The following is a 12,622-nucleotide window of genomic DNA, read 5'->3' on the forward strand; positions in this document are numbered from 1 at the left end:
CTGCCTTTTTCCCTGCTGGGGACTCACGATGAAAACAATGGCCCTTCCTTTGCTAGGATGGATGGCTGAGGACAGGAGCAGACAGAGGGTCTCAAGGCCCCCTCCTCCTTCTTAGTACAGACAGGCAAGTAAACAGGGTCAGCTGCTCAAATTCCCTGGGAGTGGAGGAAATCTCATTAAAGAATTCTGGAAAGCCTAACCTGAAACTATACACATTGCTCTATCATGTTTGGTTCTCTGTGTTTATGCAGAATGAATACATGCACGTCCTTAAAGTTATTTGTTTATTGGCTGAAACTATAGCAATTTTTTTCAACTTTTAAAATCTCATTATTTGTTCAGCAGCAGCAGGTGCTGAATGATTGAAGTTTTTCTCTTGCTTGTGCTGAAATATTACTTGGCACCTTTCACCTGCAAACTGGTGGCTATGCACATGGGGTCCTGCACCCTTTATCGTTACCAGGTAGCAGAGCAGGTGGCCGGCCTCAGGGGTCACAGCTTGGGGTTGTTTTGAACCTGGGACTCCAAAACTTTAACAATTACTGCACCTTACAATGGCACACATTTCTGAAAGTCATTTCCACTTTCAGACCCGTTTGCAATGGCAGGGAGCCTGTTTCCATGGACCGTGCCTTGCCCTCGGTGGCACTAGTTTCAAGCTGGAAAGCTGCTCTTTCCCCTTCTCAAACTGCACTCTTTGGAATGTGCCGCGCGGTGACTTTTCCGCAAGGAGGGTTAGCCAGGTGCGCTAGAAGAGGTGCCTAAGAGAGATGGGGCTCATCCCAGGGGCCCCCTTGGTCCTTCCCGCCAGCTGCCCAAGAGGAGCAGGGCAGGAAGGTCACTCTGCAGCTCCGGCATCCTGGAGAGGCGGGCTGCCTCCGAAGACGGAGGCTCCGCCGTCCACCCCTCCCTCCCTCCGGGGATCTGTGCCACCTGAGCCGGGAGGCCGCCGGCTCGCTTCCCACCTGGAGGGATCTCGGCCTCCTCCAGCGCTGCGTAAACACTGAGAAACGGCGAAGAGCAGCGGTGGATTGGTAGATGGGGTCGGGCGCAGCAACTGCCCTCGAAGCTGCTTCGGGCAAGGCACTCCGACCCCAGTTCCATGCTCGAAGGAACCTCGGCGGCCCCAAAGCTCGGGCGCCTCCGAGATGGTCCTCGTCAGCCAGCCGGCAAAGTTCGGCTCCCGCTTCCCCTGCGGAGCTGGAGCACCAGGCTCCGCCCGCTCCTCTCCCCGAGGCACTCTGCACATGCTCCTAGGAGCCATCAGCCTTGCGCGCGCTGCCGCCCCCTCGGGCGCGACTCACCATGGCCGTTGTTGTTGACGACGCTGCGGCCGCCGCCGGCGGCAGGCGCTTCCCGGCACTGCTGCTGCTGCTGGAGGCGCCCAGCTGAGCCCGGCCCGCAGCCGCAGAGCCAGCCAGGCCGGCCCTGTAACCTGATCCCCCCTCCGCCCACCGCCCCGCCTCACCCGGCCGGGCTTCGCGGGCTTCGCGGACTGCTCCGGCTCCCAAGGCCCCGCGGCCTCCCAGGAGCAAAGAGGAGGTAGCGGGGAGATCAGCTCCCGGCCTCGGCTCCAGAGGCGCCCCCGGACCGCCCCTCAGGGCCTCGGGAGCGGGGTGGAAGGTGCCCCTTCCTCCCCGCGATGCCTGGGTTCGCTTGGGACGGCTGCGCCTTCATCCTGGCTAGAGGCTGTGCTAAAGTAGACCAGAGAGAGGCCCGTCCCAGGCACACCTGGAAGAGGCCTCGTTGCCCCAGGGTCGGAGGATCCCCCTGCCCGGGAGACTCGGGGAGCCCCTGTTGCTCATGCTGTTCTCTCTGCTTGCCCGGTCCCGGCGGCCTTGCTTGGTCCCCCAGCCTCCACCTGCCTCCAGCACTCCAGGCTGTGGCCCTGCAAAGCCTGTCCTTAGCCTCCTCAGTTTGGGGTTCGGGCTCCTGCTCCACGTCGCAGGGATTGCCGGAGAGAGGCCACCACTGGCCTCCTCTGCGCTCCCTACAACTCTGGCTTTGCCTGTAATGATCCTGGCACTGGCACCCTCCAGACCCCAGAGGCCTCTTGGCAACCCCTGGCGCACACACAGGCCATCTAGTCCTTGAACCATTGCACCCTCTGGAGCCCCTGGTTGGCCTCTTCTAGTGCCAGCCACATCCTCACCCAGGTGGATTCCCAAACCGTGTGGTGGGGAGAGGGGCCTAATGCCAGGAAGAGATGCCAAGCCTTGAGACCACCCCTTGATTTTGGCCAACGGAGTGATGCCCAGCTTCGAGCCTGTCTTCAAGAAGCAGGCATGATGTTGGGTCCCTAAAACAATCCTGAGCCTTGAAATCAGCATTCTCTTTTGCCCCCCCCCCCATCTGACTGCACTTGTCCTTCAGCCTCTCTTACCAAAAAGAAACCCTTTAACCCACCCATAACAGTTCGGTCTGCCAGCATTGCACTTGTCACCCCCTCCCTTCTGTGGTGCCAGGTTCCGAGGCCCTTCGTTGCCAATCCCAGGTGGCACCAATATGCAGGTATAGTTTAAAAGGCTAAGTAATTCCTGTAGCTGTTCAGGAACAATTTTTCTAGGGTGGATACTTGTCTTCTCAGTCGACAAGCTGACTGCTACGAGTTCAGTGTTGCTGTGCTGTGCCTTTTGTACAATCTAAATAGGTCAGATTGGAAAAAGGGCCCTCAGCCTTTTTGTGGTGCCAGCAAATCACTTGAGCTTGTGTGAGTGGCAAACTCGTGCCTAAACTGCCTACCTTCTAATCCAGATTCATTGACCAGATGATGTCCCTAGTCCACTCTTTCAACACCCACTCCAATATGGAACCACATTTTTCAAAGGCAGCTCATGAAACTGATCCTCCCATGTGGTGCACCCATTCCCCAGGAAACTCAACAAGACAGCTGGGTGGTGAAGTGTAGTTTTTATGACACACGGCCCCTGGGAATAAGTGGTGCATCACCCCTTCCAGTCTGTACTGTCCCACGTAGTGGGCATTGCTTGAACCCAAATGGGTGGGTGTGCTATGTACAGTTTTCTAGAATTGCAGGCCACCTACCACTAGTCCCAATCTGGGATCAAGCAAACCAAGTCAGGTCTAGCAAAGGCCTGCAAGGTAAGGTCATATAACGCAGGGTGGGAAATCCAGATAAACAAGGTCAGGCAAAACAGAGGTCAAGGTCCAAAAGGCAAGCAAGCAAGATGTTTAGCACCCTGGAGAGCTCCAAATGGAGTCTGGAGAGGCAGGCTGGAATGTTGCTCCAGCTACCAGCAAACCCAGGCTCAGGGACTACAGCTTCCTCTGGGCAGCTACTCCTGCCTCCACCTGAGGAGTGGAGTCCTGACCAGGCCCAGTTTGGCATTCTGTTTTTATAAATGTTTTTATTTATTTTTTCAAATTACAGCAACAACAATAAAATAAATTGTCCAACAACAACTACCCCAAGCTTGTCCTCTTATATGTACAGATGTGTATCATGCATTGGTTTCATTCAATTATTTTAAACGATCTTGCCATGTTTTCCCATGAGCATCAGGTGGCTTCCTTACATGGTCTAAATGATTCAGGCACTCAATAAATATTTGACATGTATTATAGAATGAGAAATGGGACGTGGGTGGAGCTGTGGTGTAAACTACAGAGCCTATGGCTTGCCAATTGGAAGGTAGGCAGTTCGAATCCCAATGATGGGGTGAGCTCCCGTTGCTCGGTCCCTGCTCCTGCTCACCTAGCAGTTCGAAAGCATGTCAAAGTACAAGTAGGTAAATAGGTACCGCTCTGGCAGGAAGGTAAACGGCGTTTCTGTGTGCTGCTCTGGTTTGCCAGAAGCGGCTTAGTCATGCTGGGCACATGACCAGGAAGCTGTCTGCGGACGAACACCGGCTCCCTCGGCCTATAGAGTGAGATGAGCGTGCAACCCCAGAGTCGTCCACGACTGGACCTACCTTTATAGAATGAGAATGGATTGTGTTTGTTACTAGCTGCTCTGACTTGACAGGGCAGCTTCTTGGCCAGTGCTATTGACCACACTCTAGGAGTTAATGTTAAGAGCTGTTCCTGTTGTCCAGCTTCTGGCAATTTCCATACATGCTGCTGTTAGCAGAAAAGCTAGGAGCTCATTATTAGAATAATGTAGAGTGGGTGGGAGTCTAGAGCACTGAATAAGCCTGAGTTTTGGGCCCAAGATGCCCTTGGCATTCCCGGCATCTTCCCTTGAGCCCTGATTCATGGCAGGCTCTTTTCCTTAATGCTAGTCTTCATCCCTTCCAGTGAATCCCTTGCCATCCTGGGCTCCCAGATGCCTTGGCAGGAGGGTAACACAGATTCCTGCCAACAGATAAGTGGCGTGGTCAGCTTTTGAGTATTGATCCAACACGAGGAGGGGGAGAGCAGCCATCACTGGGATGGTGTCTTTTGGTGGAGCTTCTCCCTGCTCTCTTTCCTTGACTTTCTCTCTTTGGGACAGGAGGCAAATGGATAGGGGCCGGGACTGATAGGGCACTGGGCTCAGCACCCCAGGAGTTAAAACTCCCATCAAAGCAGGAAGGGTTGAGCCACCTGCCCCAGCCTCCTAGTTGCAGAAGTTCCACTCTGAGTGTCAGAACAGTCCCCACCAACCATGCACCAGAGAATGCCCAGATACAATGTCCAGGTGCCCAGTATACCTGAAGGAACGCCTCCACCCCCATCGTTCAACCCAGACACTGAGGTCCAGCTCCAAGAGTCTTCTGGCGGCTCCCTCACTGCAAGAAGTGAGGTTACCAGGAAGCAGGCAGAGGGCCTTCTCAGTAGTGGCGCCTGCCCTGTGGAATGCCCTCCCATCAGATATCAAGGAAATAAACAACTACCTGACTTTTAGAAAACATCTGAAGGCAGCCCTGTTTAGGGAAGTTTTTAATGTTTGATGTTTTATTGTGTTTTTAATATTCTATTGGGAGCCGCCCAGAGTGGCTGAGGAAACCCAGCCAGATGGGCAGGGTATAAATAATAAATTACTGTACTGCTACTACTACTACTACTACTACTACTACTACTACAGTACTACAGTACTACTACTTCACCGGGCTTACTGCCCCCAAGTGGTGAGTTTGCAGACTACATCATAGAAATGGTTAAATCCTGCCAGGCAGGTTTTCTCATTTCCCCCACACTTCCTTGGCTTCTTTCTGCTAATCCTTGGCTTCAGACTCTCATTGATATATTCCTTTCTCCCAATCTTTTATTTTGGCCCCATGTGGGTCAATAACTTCCCTGGAGCACCTGCTAAAAGCAGCAGCACCACCAGCCCAGCATATGAGGCAGCTTTCCCCAACTTGGTGCCCTTCAGATGTCTCAGACTGTGAATCCGAACAGCTCCATCCAGTGTGGGAATAAGAAAGGCTGTGTAAGACGTGGGACTTTTTCTCCTGGAAGCTCCACTGGGATGGACAGGGTTCTTGAGCATCTCCTGTCCCTTGCAGGGGAGCTGGTGTGCGTCCTAGTAGGGGGCTGTAGCTAACACAAGCCTCCTGATTTTCCCAGCACCCAGCTAGTTCCCAGCCCTGCCCTGTGGCCGACCACCAAGCACTCCTAACAAATCGCCAGCATCTGGTTCCACGGTAGGAAACAAGGGTGGAACTTCCAAAAATCCCCCACTCCCTTATACACACACAGAAATTTCAGCTTAATAAATGTTGGGAATAAAACATTACGGAAATGCCGATGGCAAGTCATGGAACCATAATCACAATCCTATCAAGGGAGGCTGGAAGCTTTTTCCTCTTAGAGAGGAAGTCATTTTGTGTGGCAAATTCTTCCACCGGTCACAGTCGATTGTTTCCAATGGCCAGGGGCCAAAGGCGGGAGGGAGGGGTCACAGTAACAGCCAGGAAATGGTCTGTTAAACTGGAACAAGGAGAGCAATGCAGGGAGTGGGTGGCTGTTCAGGTAAGGTCTCTCAGGGCTTCCAGTTCGATAAAACAGGCAGGAAGAAGAAGCAGGTCCCAGGCCCATCCAGGCCAAGATGGAGCAAATAACAGAGAATGCTCAGTTGCAGGGGGGGGGGGAGTAATAAGACAGCTGGTCCTGGTCCCCCCCCCCCCGCATATCAGAAGCTGTATCCTGAAGGTTGGGTGGGATCCCACCATTTATCCATGGCCTGAGCAGTCCAGAGGGAAAAAAAAAAACTAGAAAAGAACTAAGCTATGGTAACATCCTTCATGGGGTTGGCACCCCTTTTCGTTAGTATCTCCAAGTTTTGGACAGCCCCCTCACACCAACATTTGTAGAACTGCAACTTTTAAGCACTTGCTTTCTCTCTCTCTCCCCAATCTCTTTTTATTATTTATTGATTATCATTATTATATTTCTATATTGCCCTACATTTGAGAGTAACAGGGCCGTTTACAATGTAAAAACACAAAAATGCATAACATTGTAAGAAACAAACAAAATAAAAAGACCTCACATTGTTTAAAAGGCCATTGATTATTTACCGTATTTTTCGCTCTATAAGACGCACCAGACCACAAGACACACCTAGTTTTTGGAGGAGGAAAACAAGAAAAAAAATATTCTGAATCTCAGAAGCCAGAACAGCAAGAGGGATCGCTGCACAGTGAAAGCAGCAATACCTCTTGCTGTTCTGGCTTCTGGGATAGCTGTGCAGCCTGCATTCGCTCCATAAGATGCACACAAATTTTCCATTACTTTTTAGGAGGGAAAAAGTGAGTCTTATAGAGCAAAAAATACGGTAATTAGCAAAGGCCTGGGAAAAGGGAATGTTTGTTTTTATTTATATATTAATTTCCCTCACGTGCAACATATTTTGAGATAGTAAGTCTGAGTTTCTTACTACAGTGGTGCCTCCGGTTGCAGATTGGATCCGTTCCGGAGGTCCAGTCGGATCCCGAGGTCCGCTTCTGCACATGCGCGGGGGCGAAACCCAGTAAAATACTTCCGGGTTTGCTGCGCGTGCATCCCAAAGTTGACATAACCAGAGGGTTATGTAAAATGGAGGTTCGACTGTACAGTGGTACCTCGGGTTACATACGCTTCAGGTTACATACGCTTCAGGTTACAGACTCTGCTAACCCAGAAATAGTACCTCGGGTTAAGAACTTTGCTTCAGGATAAGAACAAAAATTGTGCAGTGGCGGCACAGTGGCAGCAGGAGGCCCCATTAGCTAAAGTGGTGCTTCAGGTTAAGAACAGTTTCAGGTTAAGAACGGACCTCCGGAACGAATTAAGTACTTAACCCAAAGTACCACTGTACTGATTTTTGTTAGCTGCTCTGGGAGCACTTTCAGCTAAAGTGTGGGGTAAAAATAGTTTAAATAAACCCTGCTCTGTGTAGCCACCTGGGGTAGTTTAACATCTACTGTGAAGAGAAACATGGAGTGGGAATGCATCAGACCCTCAGTTCACTCTGATCCCTTAGTTTGTGGGAATAAATGCACCCCTTCCAACATGGCTGAAAGTAAAGTTGGCAGAAATGCCCATGTGCAAAAAGCTCTCAATAGGTGAAATCTATAGCTAGGAAATGATTCAGCCGCAGCACAAAGGCTAAGATTTCCGGCAACTCACTACTAGAACACACTGGTGGCCAAATAAATGAAACCCCCCTCCCTAGGCATTTTGGTAGGGTGTGGCTGACTTGAACTGGCCACCTTTCGGACACAGGAGAGGTGGAAGTCTGTATGGGACCCCCACTCTGAGCATACAGGGAGACCTCTGCTATCCATGCGCCCACAAGGTGCACCCAGCATACTGAGAGTCAACATGGTGTAGTGGTAAGTGTTGGACTAGCATGGTGTAGTGGTGAGTGTTGGACTAGGAGATTGGGGTTCATATTTGCACTCGGCTATGAAGCTGCCCAGGTGGCTTTGGGCCAGTTTCTGCCTCTCAGCCTAACCTACCTCACAGGGTTGTTGTGAGAATTAAACAAAGTGAGGGAGAACCGCGTACACCACCTTAAATTACTTGGATGAAAAGGTGGGATAGAAATGGAATGGAATGAAATAAATCAATGCAGAAGCCTGCACTACCTTGGCCAAGAGGAAAGTTAAGTTCCAGGCTACATTGGCGAGATCAGAAGCAGGAGAGGATTTGAAAGAAAAGCTCTGGGAAATCTCTGGTCTCCTTCCATCTGTGGGAACCATAAACGAGCCCACTGCTGACCTCCTGCTCATCCCAGCAGAAGCTGCTCATTCAGATCAGAAAGGCTTCCCTCTTCCCTCCCCATCCTCTGCCAAGCCAGATCAAAAAGCCATTGGATTATCTTGGCAATGAAAAATGTTTATCTTGCTGACTCTTAATCACCTTCATTCCATGCTGAGCAGCTTTGCCGGCCTACAGGGGTCTGGATTAATGCTGTGGGCTCTCCAAGGGACAGAAGGGCAGCCTGTCTACAGCAGCCAGATGCTGTCTGCTGCTGAACCAGCCAATGCATTAACTGCTCCAGAATTAGGGCAAGTTGCCTCCCCCCACTGCCTTCCCCCTCCCCACAGGTTTGTCCTTCAGGCAGCCTCTTGGCTTTTATGCCTGTTGCTTCTGGGGCATCCTCCTTGGTGTTCCTGAGGCCCTGCTTTCCCAGTTAATGGTGGCTCTACACAAGTGCTTGACATAGTGCTCCTTATCCTGCGATGCTCTTCCTGATGGCCAAGATTCTATAGCATTTACTCACAAGTAAGCTCTATTCAGCAAAGGATTCCAACAGTTAATTAACTGCTTCCTCCGAGTAGATTGAAATTGTGTTATCGCTTCCTGATCAAGGCAGCTGAACAGTTAGTGGTAATACTACCTCATTTATTGTGCCTTGATGCCTATCAAATCTTTATTCTGCACTTCTTCCAAGCTACTCTCTTTTTCTCATCACAGCAACCTTGTGAGGTGGGATGGCAACCCTTCCTTCTTATAGCAAAGCAATTTTGTTCTGTTAAAGAATGAAAATAAAGCCTTTCCCCCTGCAAGAACAGAAACTTGACATTGGAACAGTGAAAAGAGGTTATATCAGGGGCAGTAAATAGGCTATCAGTTACCAGACCCTCACCCTTGCCTCTCAGGAAGCAGTAAAATGGGATGAACCTGCAAGCAGGAAATGTGTAATTAAAGCTACACTTTTAGAAAATTGAGGTGGGGGAGGAGGCAATTTGAACACAAGGGAACAGGACTACATTCTTTTGCCACCACACAGTGTGGCTAACCTTTGGAAGCTCATTCACACACACACACTTTCATTTTCACTGCTGTGCTTTCCCCTTGTTCATCACATTAGAGCACCAGCAGCAGGAATGCGGCCTCTATACTGCTGCAAGCAACTGGTATAAACTTTAAGAAGGGTTGTGGGTATGGGGCTGGCTCCGCTGTTGCCTGGATTTGGACTCGCTCTGCAATCTTGCACTGTTGGGCAAGAGCTCACCTGCCCTTCATCAGCTGCTAGAAGGCAACAGCGAAGCCTTTCAGATGACTTTAAAACAAGAAGTTGAAGAGCAGAGGGAAGAAACGCAGCGAAAATTCCTCCCAGTGGCATTGAGACCGGGGGTTAACAGCACAAGGCAATGTGAAATCCCAGCTGGACAGACTCCACATCAGAAGAAGGGACAGAGGGAAGAAAAGCCACCTCTACACCTCAGGAGGTTGGACATATTCCTTGACATGAAGTGACCTGGTACCATCTGGTCCAGAGGCCATGGAGCCCTCTGTTAACAGAGGGAGGGGAAGGAAGACCTGTGAAGGCATCCGTCTGGCACAAAGGTTTGGATTCTCCATCACTGTTATTATGTTATAGTTACGGATTTTAAAACAGGACTTGTGGAAGGGTTTGTGTGGCATGAGAAGCCACAGGGATGTCTCTTCTAAGACAGGGTAGGGGGGCAATGTCCCAAAAAGCCAGCTATCTTAAAATTTGAACATTAGATACCTCCTTAAAATATATTTGTTGTTACATTATTCAAAAGTCTCCGCTACACAATATAGTAGACTACAAAACTGTACTGTCAATCATATTGTTAACCTCACTGACCACAGACGAGGTGCTTTTGCCCTCTGCTGTGCATTGCGAAGGCCTTTGGCTATATGCAATAAAAAATTATTGATTGACTCCAGGCCTCCTTCCACCTGCCTTGCCCACCCCCTGGTGCTGGGATTCTTCATAAGGAAGCTATGCCTGGAGGAAGAACTGTGAGGGGGGGAGACTCCATCAGGCAAGGCCTCCTTCCACCTGCCTTGCCCCACCCTCCAGTCTCTGCTTCTTATTTTGTATTGTATTATGTTGTGCACTGTGGTTTGCTGTTGTTTTATTGCTTGGAGTTTAGAAATTACTTATTGTAATTGTTGAGTGGATTTCTGTTTAATTTTGAAATGCTGATATTTAATATTATTCTATATTATTTTAATGAATGTTGAATGTTATTTTATTTGCATATTGTATATTGTATTATGCATATTGTCTTATTTATATGATGTTAGCCGCTCTGAGCCTGGCTTTGGCTGGGGAGAGCGGGATACAAATAAAATTTATTAATTATTATTATTATTATTATTATTATTATTATTATTATTAGCACCTCATGTTTCCCAAAGCTTATTTTCATGTTCAGAGAAACTGAGCCTGCCAGAAGCTTTATTTTGATCCAGCAGCTTAGGTTTTGCATTGTTCTTGTTAGTTAGCTGGCCAAAGAGCTGCTTGGCAAAGTCCTTTGATTAAATGCAGTTCTTGTAAAGTTTATCTGAACTGCTGGTCTATTTATTTTTTCATGAAAGAACAATGAAGTTAAAACTTAGTCCATCAGAAAGGTTAAGGGCACAATCTAAACCCACAATCCACCATGCTAGGGATGGTGGTGGATGCAGCATTGAAAGTGCAGGAGAGCCACTGGTGGGCCTCCTGCTCATAGCTGTCAAGTGTCCCTTATTTGGCGGGACAGTCCCTTATCCCAGTGCCATGTCCCGCTGCTGTCCCTTATTGATGAGGCTTCGTTTGGCTGCTGGCTGGGCTTTCTGCCTTTGGCTCGGAAGGGCTCAGAAGTTGAACATACCTGTGCCCGGAAAATCCCTTATTTTGGCTGCTGATCCCTTATTTTCGAGGCTGCTGGTCCCTTATTTTCAAATCTGTAAGTTGACAGCTATGCTCCTGCTGGTGGCAGCCTAAAACATCTCAGTGGCTACACCAGCTCCAGAAGGGAGTTGCTGCCGCCAGCATTATGTGTATGTGTATTTAAATAAGAACAAGAGAGTGTAAGATTATGAGTCATGGGGATGTCGAGATGTGCATATGAACTTAACAGTGCTTACTTTATTTTTTGGTTGCAATTTTGTTAATGCTGTTAATATTATTTTATGATTATAAATGCTGTATTGATTTGTCAATCGTATAAGATGACTTTTGCTTTAAGTGTGGATATTTAGCTTGTTTTTTATTTGCTGCTTTGTTCACAGTGTTTTACCAATTGTTTTGTTGATGGTTTGTTAATTATTCTATGTGATTTAAGCTGTATATGTTGATGTTCTAGTATGCTCTATCATGTTATTATTGTTGTTTGTAAATCACTTGAGGATTTGTTTGAATGAAAAAGTGGCTTAGAGATATAATCAGTAAATAAATCAAAGCAGGATTTTACCTACCCACTGCCACCTTCTGCCCAAGCTAGCTTGAAAAACAGGGCTACTGTGGAGATGGCGGATAGTGACTGTGCCCCTATCTGGCTGGATTTAGACTGCTCTGTAAGGAAGAAGCTCAGCTTTCTAAAGAGGCATGCAGAGGAGAAGGGCAGGGCAGAGCAGAGCCCATAACTCATCAGCAGAGCCTTCCAGCGCACCTCAAGCAAGAAGGGCCTTAAGAAGGGAGCTATTCAAAGTCAAAGTGGTGGAATAACAGTCTGACTTAGTATCTCAATTCTTGCAGCTCCTACTCTGCATGAGAATCTGGGTCAAGAAGCCTGAGGAGAACCAGCAAAGGCAGCTGTAAAATACAGGGCAAAGTGTAGTTTAAATGCTGGTTCTAATGTAATTACAGTTCTTAAGTAGTTTGTCTTTATTCCTTTGTATTTAGTAATGCTTTGAAACACAGTAATCCACCTTGGAACCCAACATGAGAGAGAGAGGCTGGATATGAATACTTTATGTAATAATAATAGTAATAAAAGCCACCTGAAAACAAGGTGATGTCTACACGTTAAGCAAACACAAGAGGCTGGATTTGGGATGAGTAGACAAGCGAGGGACATGTTGAGAGAAATGGTGAGCACTGATGGATTTGGGACTGAGGGGTTGTTAGGACCAAGACAACAGCACCTGCCTCTCTAACCCCATTGCACTTCTGCAGAGACCCTCCCAAGGTGGCCACCCTGAGGGAAAGTCGTATTGCCTGGCAAAATCTGTTTCCTGCAAGTCCAGAGAGTGGATGCCTGTCTTATCTCAACAGGGATGCTGTTCCACAAAGCAGGGACTGTGGACGAGGTTTCTGGTATTTCTGGCACTTTGAGGAGAGATGCTCCTGCAGAACACAGGGCATAAAGGACATGTACAAGATAAGAAAATCTCTCAGGTAACCTCGCCCTGAGCCTTTTATGTTAGTACCAACACCTTGAACTTGGGTAGCAGCTTGGCAGCCACTGCAAATCTTGCAAGCAAGGCAGTAGTTTGCCCCCACAAGCAA

General features: G+C 48.7%; 1 protein-coding gene across 2 annotated transcripts in view; it reads right to left on the minus strand.

Annotated features, from left to right (window-relative positions):
* The window catches only part of PLEKHG4 (pleckstrin homology and RhoGEF domain containing G4), a 50,025-nt gene extending 48,428 nt beyond the window's left edge, over window positions 1-1,597 (minus strand). The window contains exon 1 of one of the 2 annotated variants that reach the window (XM_079985860.1): window positions 1,305-1,597. In XM_079985860.1, the coding sequence (XP_079841986.1) occupies window positions 1,305-1,307 (3 nt within the window). In that variant the 5' untranslated portion in view covers window positions 1,308-1,597. Of the gene's footprint in view, window positions 1-965; window positions 1,080-1,304 lie in introns of those variants that run through there. The other variant, XM_079985865.1, reaches the window with a different exon arrangement.
* Between the last annotated feature and the right edge of the window lie 11,025 nt (window positions 1,598-12,622).

This window comes from Podarcis cretensis (assembly GCF_951804945.1).
Source record: "Podarcis cretensis genome assembly, chromosome: 8".
NCBI classification, from domain to species: Eukaryota; Metazoa; Chordata; class Lepidosauria; order Squamata; family Lacertidae; genus Podarcis; species Podarcis cretensis.